We start from the raw sequence: 12190 nt of genomic DNA, 5'->3' as shown, positions 1-12190 counted from the left end.
TGTTTGGATGAATGGATAGCCAGTTTACTAAAGCTAATATAGATATTCAATAGATTACCGTTTCTGGTCGTTTCCTGTCTGTAAGCTCTTCTCGGTCGAAACACTGAGTGAGTATTTTGTTTTCAGACATACACATAACCTAGACAAACATATCCATATAATCAGACAGAAACAGAGTTATTAACAGAAACGTTTACAATTATAATAAAGTGTTGGTGTTGTTTTTATGCAAGGTATTTTCTGGGCCTCCTCTCTCACCTCCTTCAGGTTTCTAAAAAGGAGATCATTGTTCTTGTCCAGGAAACCTAGAAATTGGAAAATACACAATGACGTCAGTCAACGCTCAGCCTGGGGAAAATATGTGGGCATAAGAACTGGCTCTTGTTCGATGACCAGCTTTCTCAGATTCTTTCGTTTTCCCTGCCCTTTATCCAACAACTCACCGTTCACATGGTAGTTGACTTCTCCTGCGTAGTGATTCAGTCTGAACTCCTCACGACCCATCACCTTCCGTGTTTTTCCATCAGCCAGCTTATGACTGTATATAATGCATATATGTATGTAGGTGCATTAATATCACACCAAACGGATTTCGGAATCGCAGAATATGATTTAAAAGTAATAGTTCAACCCAGTCACAAATGATTTTCATAAGCGCAAAAGGTAAGGTAGCGTCACTGACGTGAGGAAATGGGGGTGGCCGCCGACAGTGTTCTCGAGCTTTTCCAGGAACGTGAGGTCACTCGCATCTCCAGGCCTGAGACACTCTTCATCCTGCAGAAAGACAGATGAGAAGTTTAAGCAGGTTAAACAGGACTGTGGTGTTGCGGATAAGAGATATCAGAGATTCTCACCAAGATTGAAATGATTCCTTTGAACTTCTCCTCCACAAGATCACAAATGATCTTGTTGTTGAAATATTGCACAGGCTCCCACTGAAAAAGAAAAAACATGCGTCTCAAACAAGTGGAAAATATTCAAGATTTGTGGTGTCAGTTTTCCTATAATATTCAGGGAATTCAAAATCACGAGCATTCCAAGCCCACCCGTGTTTTATGGTCACAAACGGGCATTCTTTAACTGTGTGTGCATCATAATATTTGAATGACACATTTCAGAGGGCAGCATTATCATATTAACAGCACAAAAATCCCACGTTTGCCAATACTGTCTCCTTTCAGCTTTGGGTAAGACCCCATTCCATCATACCCGATCATGAGTCACATAAACCCAACTGTGTATGCGTGTGTACGCGTGTGGGAGGGGTCTTACCGTGATTCCCTCAGCTTCATATTCGTCTTGCTCTGACTTCAGAGTCAGTTCAATGAAGAGCTGCTGGAGCTTCTCATTACAATAGTTGATACAAAACTGCTCGAAACTATACAGGCAGGCAGACAGACATCAGCCATAAGAAGAGAGATAAACAGACAGACAGTCAATCAAACGGATAAGACAGACAGAGAGACATAAAAAGAGAGAGAAATGATCTTTTACAACATTGTGAGTAATACTTCCCGTTTTTAAATGTAATATTCCATTCAAAGTTAAAGGGATAGTTCACCCCAAATGAAAACTCTGTTATTATTTAATTACCCTACTGTCATTTCAAACCTGTATGACTTTCTTTCTTCTGTAGAACAAAAAAAAAGAGATATTTTGAAGAATGGTGGTAACGGACCAGCACTGGCACCCATTCACTTCAATTGCATGGACCCAAAACCAACGCAAGTGAATTGGTGCCAGTTAACAACATTCTTCAAAATATCTTCTTTTGTGTTCTGCAGAATAAAGAAAGTCACACAGGTTTGAAATGACAAGAGGGTGAGTAAATGATGACAGAATTTTAATTTTTGGGTGAACTATCCCTTTAAACAAGATAAAGTCAGCAATTATATTTTGCTAATCAATTACATATGAAGAGTTTATTTCCTAAATTATTTTTTTATTGTGCATTCCAATTAATATCAATCAAACTGCAGTTGGTATGTTTTGATTTAAGCCATAATAACTAAAAAAATACAGCCAACTAACTCAATAAAACAATAAAAACATGTTAACAAAATAAAAAACATGATTTTTGAAAATGTTTAAAAACTGAATTTTCTCATTTTGGAACCAAACTCTTCATATATAAACTACCTCATTTCATCCTAATACAAACTGAAACACATTAAAAATATTAAATAACATCAACTCTACCTGTTGTTCTGAAAGACCTCAAAACCGTATATATCCAACAGACCAATGACAGAGGCATTTTTACTGTTAAACGTCTCATCCTGTGACATAAAAACCACAAAAATGTTCAACAACAGCTGTGGCAGACAGAGTAGACTAAACATGCACAGACTGTAACATCATACAGACAGAATGTGTTCCAATAACAGCTTTCAGAAACTAAAGCAGTCAGACTGTGTGTCACCTCTACATTCACACCACGAGGGGGCGCCAGATATTTACATGTTACCCGGCTGAACAACCATCACAGACATTCTGATGGATTTAATGATTACAACAGGAATTGTATTGGTCACAATGGAAACTTTAATGGTCTCTGTGGGACTCTTCGGGTAATGTTTTGGGTTTAATTGGAGGGATGTTATCTGGCGGATGGGAACCAATAGAGCACCAATAAATCCTACTGGAATAAGGCCCAAAACACACTTCATAATGGAATTTTGCTTTCGTGGCAAATGGCTGATGGGTTATAATTGTGTTTGTAATAGCAAACATTCAAATTTCTTTTTTTCTTTTTTTTAGCAGGCATAGTACTTCACTTATCATCAGACTATCATACCTTGAAGTCCAGAGAGTCATTAATTTTGTTGACAAGCCAGGTAAAAGTGCGTCCGTATATAGCTTTGGATAAAGCGTCTCGTGCTGAGGCCGCCTGCTCTTGATTTAAGGGGCTGATCAGCTGCAACACAAACACAGACAGTGGAATCATGGGAATCATTCAAAACAATTATTACATACTGTAAACATTACACCCAGTCTGTTAAACTGAAGAAAAAAAAGTTTAGAGAACCAAAACGTTTGCAGCAGTTGCCTGGACATTTCAATAGGGTTGCTAGGGTACCACATAGTAAAAGTGATAAAAATACAGCACAATATCTTTGTTTAAATAATGGGAGTCATACCTCTTCTCCTTTGGCAATGATCTTTTTATTTGTTAGGGCCTCTTTAAGAACAGAGCCATCCACACCTAACAACTGCAGTATCATAAATACACACACATACACCATCAAAATATGTCTTCAGTACCGCTGCCACATATGCCATTTCAAGAGAAAGAAATACATCACATCATTACAAGCTTAAACATGCAAATGTGGCCACATGCTCATAACATAAATAAACTGGCTTCCTACCCTGGCTAAGTATTTAATCTGTGTTTCTGTAGTGATATAAGCATTTCCACCGTCCTCTCCACCATACTGAACATTCCCCAAGTGCAGAACGCTGGCAATAATGTTCAAAAGCTCCTGCAGAGACAAAGAGAAAAGATATATATTGTAATATGTATAGAAAGCATTTTAAGTCATGACAGGAACAATCAGCATCTTTTTAGTATTTAATAAATATATGCATCTTTCAAAAAGAAGCACACAAACATACACAACGGGATGTGCTGATTTGTTCTGGCTCTGCACCCAGATACAGAGGAAGAACTTTCTCTTTCTGTTTCCTTGAGATCATTCACTCATTCTGTGTGTGTGTGTGTGTGTGTGGTGATTGGTCGGATGATTGGTCATACCTCCACTTCATCATCTGAGAAACCGATGACACTCAGAGCTTTCCTCACCACCTTCCATTCATTGCGGTCGTTGATGGAGCTCACTTTGGGACAGTTACCCTAAAAAGTGCACACACAGACACATACGCTCACTCAGCAAAACAGAGGAAACAGGGAGGGGGGGCTCCTCCTGACTTCCTCTATTAAACACAAGGGAAGCGAGCGAGAGAACACATAAGAGGAAGATTCCTGCATATTTGTGTACAAGTGGTGCACATCAAAAGTGTTTTTCCCACAAGCCTAACATCAATGCAATGTGCTGAAGGAAACTATAAACTTAATTTTAGTCATTATGTAACCAAGACTGACCCTATTAACTTTTTTAATGCCTAATTCCCCAGTGCACATTATTACAGTTATTATAGTTTTGCTTTCAGTTGTCTTTTGGTATTATTAATATTTAAAATTCAATTTGAGTTTATTTTTATTTATTCTGAGTTATTAATTTTAGCTCCTCAACTTTTTTCCGTTTATTGCTATGGCAAAAAAAATTCATTTCGTTTTTCCAAATAATATTTAGGCCAATATCTTATTTGATTTCAATTCAAATAAATGTTTTAATAAATACCTATTATATATTAGAATTTGGTTAACTAGAATAATCTTAGTTAAAATGCATGTTTTAATTGTTTTCTGTGTACGATCTCTCACCTTCACCAGATACTGGTACTGTTGGGCGTTCTTCTCCAGCCCAAGTCTCCTCAGCAGGTCCTCTTCTCCTCCCTCGATGAGCTGATAAAAGATGTGGAAGTTCCTCTCGCCGTGGCTCTGATGCACGACGCGAGACTTTTCCAGCAGGTAGTTCAGGATGTGACCTCCTACAGGAGCACCCTGCCAACGGGGACACCCGGAGCGAGAAGCAGAGGGGACAATAACGAGTTTCTGACACGCAACCATGCATAACACGCAAGGACAAACATGCAGGTGGATGCAGCCATATACCCAACCCAAGGAGAGCATTGTGGGGGTGAAGGTATATCAACAGAAGCACAATGTTGATGAATCACAGTGATGGAGGCATAAGGATTGGTTGATGATAACGTGACAACAACACTTTTGGAAATGTATACCAAATCGAATATGGATACCAAAAGACTCACCTTGAAGTCAAACTGAATGTCCATATACTTCCCAAAGCGACTGGAGTTGTCGTTTCGTAGAGTTTTTGCATTTCCAAAGGCCTGAGAAAAGAAAGAAAGACAAATAATCACAAAGCAAAATCTAATTCAAACTGGCATACCCAAAAACAAGTTGTATGCTTTGCACACTGTCAGATTAAAGGGACACAGGAAAGAACCACATCTGCAAAACATCTGGCAGTACAGTCTTGTGCGCAGCTTCCGTTGGCCTTCCCATTTTTAGACGCCCTTCATGCATGTCCTAATCTTATCGGTCGGATCATAACAGTGTCGTATAATTACGGCTGAGGTTTATACTTAAAACAGGATTACTCCGAGCTCAGAATAAACTGCTCTTTTCTTGGCATTGCTGAGAGTAATTAGTAGCGTGTTTCTGATGTGACAGCAGCCCAGGACAATGGTTACAGACCATACTTATCTTCCTGCCATATTAGATTTGCGGTACATGTGTAATGCTTACCTCCAGCACAGGGTTGGACTGTAGCAGGCGGTCTTTGACGGTCTGCACGTGCTCGTTGGCGGGACAGGTGACGGCGTAGTACTGCAGCACCTTTTTGGAGGCTTCTGTCTTGCCGGCTCCGCTCTCACCTGAGATCAGGATGCACTGGTCTCGTCTCTCCGTCCGCATGGAGCGGTAGGCATTATCGCCCACAGCGTAACTATATGGAGATCAATGTCAATGTTAACCAAATAACTACATGACGAAGAGTAACCCAATATTTCTACAGCTGAAATATTGATCGCATATTGTAATATTTAACATTTCAATTAATTCATTGTTAATAAGGTAAATATTGAATAAATTTGAACATTTCAAATGATAAATAATTAACAAATAATCATGTCCAGTAAAATGTCTGAATGCTCGAAAGTTGGCAAAAAGTTAATTGGAGTGCTTTTCTGATGTCTAGGAGTTCGTTTCTAGTAAAGCTGATTGGAAAAAAGTTACTTAAGACAGGATAAACAAACAATAATAGTACCAAGGAGCTACAAACCGAGGCGGGTGTCCGCGGCGCTATCTTGGCTTTAAATTAAATGAATAAATAATATTAAAATACAGCAACCAAATGAACATATTCTTTATTATTATTCAAAAAACTATTCAAAACAAATTCATTTAGTAATTGTAAATCTAAATAGTACTCATAATTAAGGATACACATTTCTTTGTTCTGATTAACATACAAGATATTTAGAAGAATGCTTATAACCAGACAGATTTTGCCCCCCATTGACTCCCATAGCAGGAAAAATTACTTTATCATTTTTTGTTCTGTCGAACACAAAAGAAGATATTTAGAAGAACGTAGGACAGCAAACAGTTCTGGGGCACTTTTGAGTACCGTTGTATTTTTCTTACTATGGTAGTCAATGGTGGCCAAGATCTGTTTGGTTATAAGCATTCTTCCAAATATCTTTCTCTGTGTTCATCAGAACAAAGAAATTTATACAGATTCTGAACAACTCGAAGGTGAGTAAACGATGACAGAATTTTCATTTTTGGGTGAAGTATCCCTTTAATTCCTTTCTTTGTTTTGATTTTATGCTAAACTTCAGTTTATTATTATTATTTGTTATTAATTGGGTTACACACAAAAGGTTCAAATAAACTGTGAATGTTGTCAATTCTATAACAAAAATGTCATTGTGAATTTATTCAAAATAGTTATTTGAAATTCAGTTTCATTTTTAAATTTTGCCCAAAATACTGTGATATATATTATGCACTATTGACATACTATTGTATCATAACCACAGTATTATGTATTGTATAGAATCGTGAGTGTATTGTTTCTCTCCTACCAATGATATCTTTGTTGTGTTATGAAAACATACAAAAAGTGTTTCAAACAAAAAGATTTCTTTCCTAGCAACTTGAAAGTAACACATTGCTTTGGCAGAGTTTAAATGGATTTTTAGATACAACGCTGTTGCATAAATGGTGGAAAAGCCCAGTGCGAGAATGTCTTTTATTAGGGTAGAGCAGGACGACAGGATATGACAGCTGAAATAACCCCCCATCACATCCACAGTCTTCTGTCAGTGTGAGAGGAGCCATCACCTCGACCCTTCTGAATATCTTAACTGACAACTGAGAAGTATACACTGTACTGTACATTTAACTTCCTCGCACAAATTTTGAGTAAAGTTCGCCCTCCTGGTTAGAAAAAGAATGTTGATGTTGTACGTAATGAGTAATTTGTTGCATTTTAAGGGTGTTATGTTTTTAAGGCCAATGTATTTCATAACATAAATCAATGTTTCGGACATTGTGGTGCAGAATTGTGGGTAATGATAACTTACATGTGGGGTGAGACTTCATAGAAATTGACGCCCCTGTATCGTTCCATGTGCTGCTTAGTGTAGATCTCCAGGTCCTTGTAGGGGTTCACGGACACCAGCACTGAACCAATGTACGTCTGTGTGTGAAAACACATGAGAACATCAACACTCAGATGACAAATGAACAAAAACACACCCTGAACTCAGTGAAACAACAATTCTCACATAAATGAGGTTCTCCTTGAAGCGCTTGCGAAGATTCTCGATGAACGCCACCTCGCTGGTGTGGTTCTCCAGCAGGACAAAGTCCTGCACGCCCACCCGGTCCCTGGCAGTCAGGGCGCTCTCCATCGTCACCCGAATTCCGTCACTGCCCACAGCCTAACAGAGCAAGAAAGAGAGAAATTAGACATTAAAAAAAAAATCACACCTATAGGCCGAGCAATGTAAAGTGATGTAAACACACACGGAATATAAGGGCCCTCAGAGGACCCTGAGGAGAAAAAAAACCCTCAAAAACACTCCATCACTGCCCCTCCCATTTCATATCACACACAAAAGTTCAGCTCAGTCTAAACCCTGGTAATGTTTGTTCTGGACGGTTTGCTCGGTTGAATTTTGAAGCACACTGATAAAATATTTCTCACATATTGCGTCACATTAGGGTGTTAGGGAAAGGATAACATCTTAAAGCTGCAGTACATTTTTGATATTTCACATCTTACTCTCGGCGTTCAAACCAACCCTAACAGTGCTGAATGTATAAAACACAACAACATTAACTATTTATGACAAACGTAAAGTAAAAAAAGTCCAAAATACTACACAAAAAGTACCAAAAGGAACAGATGTATGGTGCCATGTATGTAGCATCACGTATGGTATTACCGTGTTTGGTAAAGGTAAAACCCCTTTTTTGCACATGTACTATGGAAATACTGTGGCATCACTTCTCACAGATTAGAGTCCCATATTAATTCCAGGCAAAACACCATTTACCAAGGTAAACTGTACAACTTTACCATTTGTTGTACATTACCACTGTCATTAGCTAAAGTCGAGTGTGCTAGTAAAACCCATTCATACTCACATCCTTCACCGCATCATTGTCCTTAAAGATCATACCCCGCTCCAAAATGGAGGCCTGGGTTTTTCTCATTAGATCCCCGAGGTTAGACAAATCCATGTTTCCAAAACTACCTCAGCCACTGGTACCTATCCAAAGATGCTCTGGCATAAACAAGCAGGGCACGAAAACACACTGTCAGGTTCTAGGACATCAAAGGTGCGTCTGTAATCAAGATCATAGAGGACTATGGGTACCGCTTCCTTGCTTCGGCAGAAATATCTAGATACGCACTCGCACACACACTCACTGCCACACAAACACACTTGGATGAACAAATGCGTGATTATGCATTGAAATACACACAGACACATTGTGTGAATGCACCAGCTGCCACGGCTGTTGTTTTGCTATTGACACAGCAGCGCCCGTCCCCTGGAGGGAAAGAGAGGGATAGATACAGCACACCTGAGCAAGCACTTTAATTAAAGTGATGTACGGCAAACCTAAACAGGGCAGCGGCTAATGCCATACAACACCACCAAGAGAGGGTGGACTGTGGCGGGAGACAGGAGCCAGAAGGAAAAGCACAACAGGCGAGAGGGAGCAAGTGTAGTGCCAGGATGTGACTTCACTACAGGACCATCAGCCTGCTGACCCCTACAACAGAGCTTCAAAGACAACTTGGAGCACTGGAGTCTATTTGTTCTCCATTAGATGGTTTGTGTATCCAGTCCAAATAGTTTTATGTAATGTGAACACCCCCCCCCCCCAAAAAAAATCACATGGAATCCGGTTTTTACAAATCGGATCTGAACAAGATTTAAATGCATTGCATTTGTCTGTTTTCAACCAAAATGAAACCACCATTCAAATGTTTTTGTGTCATTCAATGTCACATATTTGACTTAAAGTAGTAAAGACGGTAGTAAAGAGTAAAAAGTAAAAAAGTAAAAAGACGGACTAAAAACAGACTGCTTGTTACTTTATTGCTGAACAGTGTTTACAATACTTAGTTTCTATTTCTCTATGACAGCAGTTTGAAGTTATATCTGCACTCAGTTACATTATGTCACAGCCTGCTAAACTCGTTACAGGGCTCTCAAGTCTCACGCATTGAGACACACGCACACGCTCACACGTTTTTCTCATGCTGATAAATAAGTGATAGCTTATTGAAATGGTGAACTGCTATTTTTCTTAGTTTTAGTCTATTTTGCGAGTGAAACTTGTTTTCCGGCTGCATTGAGTCCATAAAACTAGATTCAGACTAGTGGATGCCAAATCCTGTTATTTACACATGCCATCAGCTGTTCTGCGTGTCTGAGTGAATGAACTGCACAGTTTAACGTGTTACACGCATGATGCTCATGAATTTGTCTGCGTCTGCGCTGAATGAGGACATGAACACATGAACTTCATCTCCAGAGTTGCTCTGAGAGTTTATTTCAGAACATTTTACTGAGTGAAGCTAACACACTAAAAAATAAGCGTCTTCCGACGACCTGCCAAAATAAAAGTCCGGTTAACTCTGTATTTTATGTGGACAAATATATTACAATTTAATAGTAAAAAAAGAAACTAAAACTAATTTAGATAAACTAAATGCATCATGCATAAGCTGAAGTTAGTTGTTTACCTTTGAAATTATTCTTTCTATTTCTATTAATGTTTCTTATTTATACATGTGTATTATATTGCATTTTGAATGTAATATGGCAATGTAATGTATTAAATGGGTTAACTTTTCACAGATATTAATGTATGCAATTTCAGCAATAAAAAATATTTTTTTTCTAAAAAGGAAACAAATTAGTTGTTCATTTTAAGAGACCGGTCGTATTTTCTCTTGTATATTTAGAGTTGCTCTTTAATAAAGAAAAAGTATTTATTATCCGAATGCCCGATTAATCGATGGAAAAATCAGTAGAATACTCCATTACTAAAATAATCGATAGCTGCAGCCCTAATTGAAATAAAATGAATTTAAAGCAAATAAAACTAGTGTGCAGTGCACATCCTCACTTACAGTACACCACCTGTCATATTTCATATATAATCAATAACACAGAACTGACAGTAAACACTGATGATGGAGACATATTCAAAACTAAACCGACAGTTCAGATAGACCATGACATCATTTGCTGCCTAACTCAACCAGAGAGTTTGTCCAATGCTTTGAAAGATCATTTTCATCTGGACCACAAACTATGAGACAAGACTTACATAATACATATTTGTTTTTCATTTGTTTGCATACCTGCGAATTTACACATAAATTATGATGTTTTGTCATGTCCATCAATTGCCTGTGATGTTTTCTGCAACCACAATGACTGCCGGCTTACATAATCTGAGGTTCACTTATACGCACACATTATGTGTAAACTATGACAGGAGACGCAATCAAAACGAAAACTCACGAACATGGGCGCAAATACTTGCAATGTTTTGTCAGGTGGATGACCGACGTCTAGGTAAACAACACTGAAATGACTAATATCTCACAGAGCCTAGTTATTGTCCATGACAAATTAAATATGATGTGTACTATGACTCATATCTGTGTGGTTGTTAGCGAACATTATCTGGACATCACCTAGATGTACAATGCATATATTGGCCAAAAGCCATTTAAACGTAGACATTTAAAATAATAAATATGTTGTGACCGAAAAGGAGACCCTTCCCCTTCTTAACTTTCTCCACAAACAGGCTCGGTTACAGCATTGTTCTTCTGGGGGCTTTGTGGATTTGCCTTCCTGCACCCACCCTGGTCCCCTTCCCCATACATGCTGGTCTATTAGGCAAAACTACACGCCTTTGCCATGTGCTCACATTTTCCAAATCCTGCTTTGGGGAAAAAAAGCACAGAAAGGCTCTAAGACAGGTCCACAGGCAGGTTGTTTTTGTAAAACCCATTAGAACGAAGGAGAGAGGTCTTTGCTTGTACAGGCCGAAAGAATCGAGAGGAATTTAACCGTAATTGCTTTCTGCTTGCCCTTCCAACATCCCACCTATTAATTGTAAGGAAAAATCTGTGTCAGGAGGATCTGCAGAGTCAAGCGCCTCAGTCAGCACTTCTCAGATTGCAAAAAGACATTAGCGGTCGTCGGAAACAGATGAACAGACACCAAAGCTAAGCTACAATTACAAAGATTGATCATTTTACAAAAAGGAGAATGAAACGCAGAATGAAGTCTCAAGTGTTTAATTTCTCGAAGTCTTTCTGAATCAAGGACAGCTAACAGGTCCTGATATAAATGGAGGTCAGTGCTGGATATTTATTAACCTAAAGAAGTCACGCTGTAAACTTCACTTTTCAGTAGTGTGCAAGTTATAAATAGTGATTTTTTAACAACAATGCGAACTAAAACATTGTTATAGCACTGAGAAATCAGAATCATTTTGGTGAATCGTTTGTGTGGTTCATAAACACGAATAACTCACTGATCAAACACATTCACTCATGTTTTAGACCCTGAACAGTGCTGAAGCATGAATGACTCACGAGAAGAAAATGTATCATGGATTTTTCCATATTTAATGAAGATAAAGGCCACATTCCTAGATATCTAGAGCAAAGTTATGAGCACCCTGTTCACAGCAAGAATGGGGAGAATGGTGGAAAAGAAAAACAAATCTCGTTTGCTTATGATTTTAAGCTATTAAGGTTACCAACAATTTCCATCCTGATTCAATCATCTGGCTCGCTCGATACCTCTCTCTTCAGTTCTTCAGAAAAAGGGGTGGAGACACAAGCCGTTGTGGAGAGCCACAGCTAGTTATATATCTTTTAATATAGCATTTTCCCAAGATCAAAGTTGTTTTAGAATACGTAATGAAGAAATAATCAACATTATACTGTAATAATGCATTAAACAACATTACACACCAGCGGTG

The 12190-nt window shown here is 38.5% G+C and overlaps 1 protein-coding gene across 4 annotated transcripts in view; it reads right to left on the bottom strand.

Moving 5' to 3' along the window:
* The window catches only part of myo1cb (myosin Ic, paralog b), a 38705-nt gene that overhangs the window by 7069 nt on the left and 19446 nt on the right, over positions 1-12190 (bottom strand). For 3 of the 4 annotated variants that reach the window (XM_057350604.1, XM_057350606.1, XM_057350605.1), the window contains 16 exons: positions 7444-7599; positions 7240-7355; positions 5396-5594; positions 4897-4977; positions 4448-4627; positions 3758-3856; positions 3372-3485; positions 3141-3212; positions 2798-2917; positions 2200-2279; positions 1273-1378; positions 855-935; positions 683-774; positions 444-538; positions 259-305; positions 59-139 (listed from right to left, as the gene is read on the bottom strand). In XM_057350604.1, coding sequence (XP_057206587.1) covers positions 59-139; positions 259-305; positions 444-538; positions 683-774; positions 855-935; positions 1273-1378; positions 2200-2279; positions 2798-2917; positions 3141-3212; positions 3372-3485; positions 3758-3856; positions 4448-4627; positions 4897-4977; positions 5396-5594; positions 7240-7355; positions 7444-7599 — 1719 coding nt within the window. Of the gene's footprint in view, positions 1-58; positions 140-258; positions 306-443; positions 539-682; positions 775-854; positions 936-1272; positions 1379-2199; positions 2280-2797; positions 2918-3140; positions 3213-3371; positions 3486-3757; positions 3857-4447; positions 4628-4896; positions 4978-5395; positions 5595-7239; positions 7356-7443; positions 7600-8308; positions 9041-12190 lie in introns of those variants that run through there. The other variant, XM_057350603.1, reaches the window with a different exon arrangement.

Source organism: Triplophysa rosa, linkage group LG14 (assembly GCF_024868665.1).
Source record: "Triplophysa rosa linkage group LG14, Trosa_1v2, whole genome shotgun sequence".
Lineage (NCBI taxonomy): Eukaryota > Metazoa > Chordata > Actinopteri > Cypriniformes > Nemacheilidae > Triplophysa > Triplophysa rosa.
The sequence above is the reverse complement of the archived record's forward strand: the minus strand, read 5'-3'. Positions and strand labels throughout refer to the sequence as shown.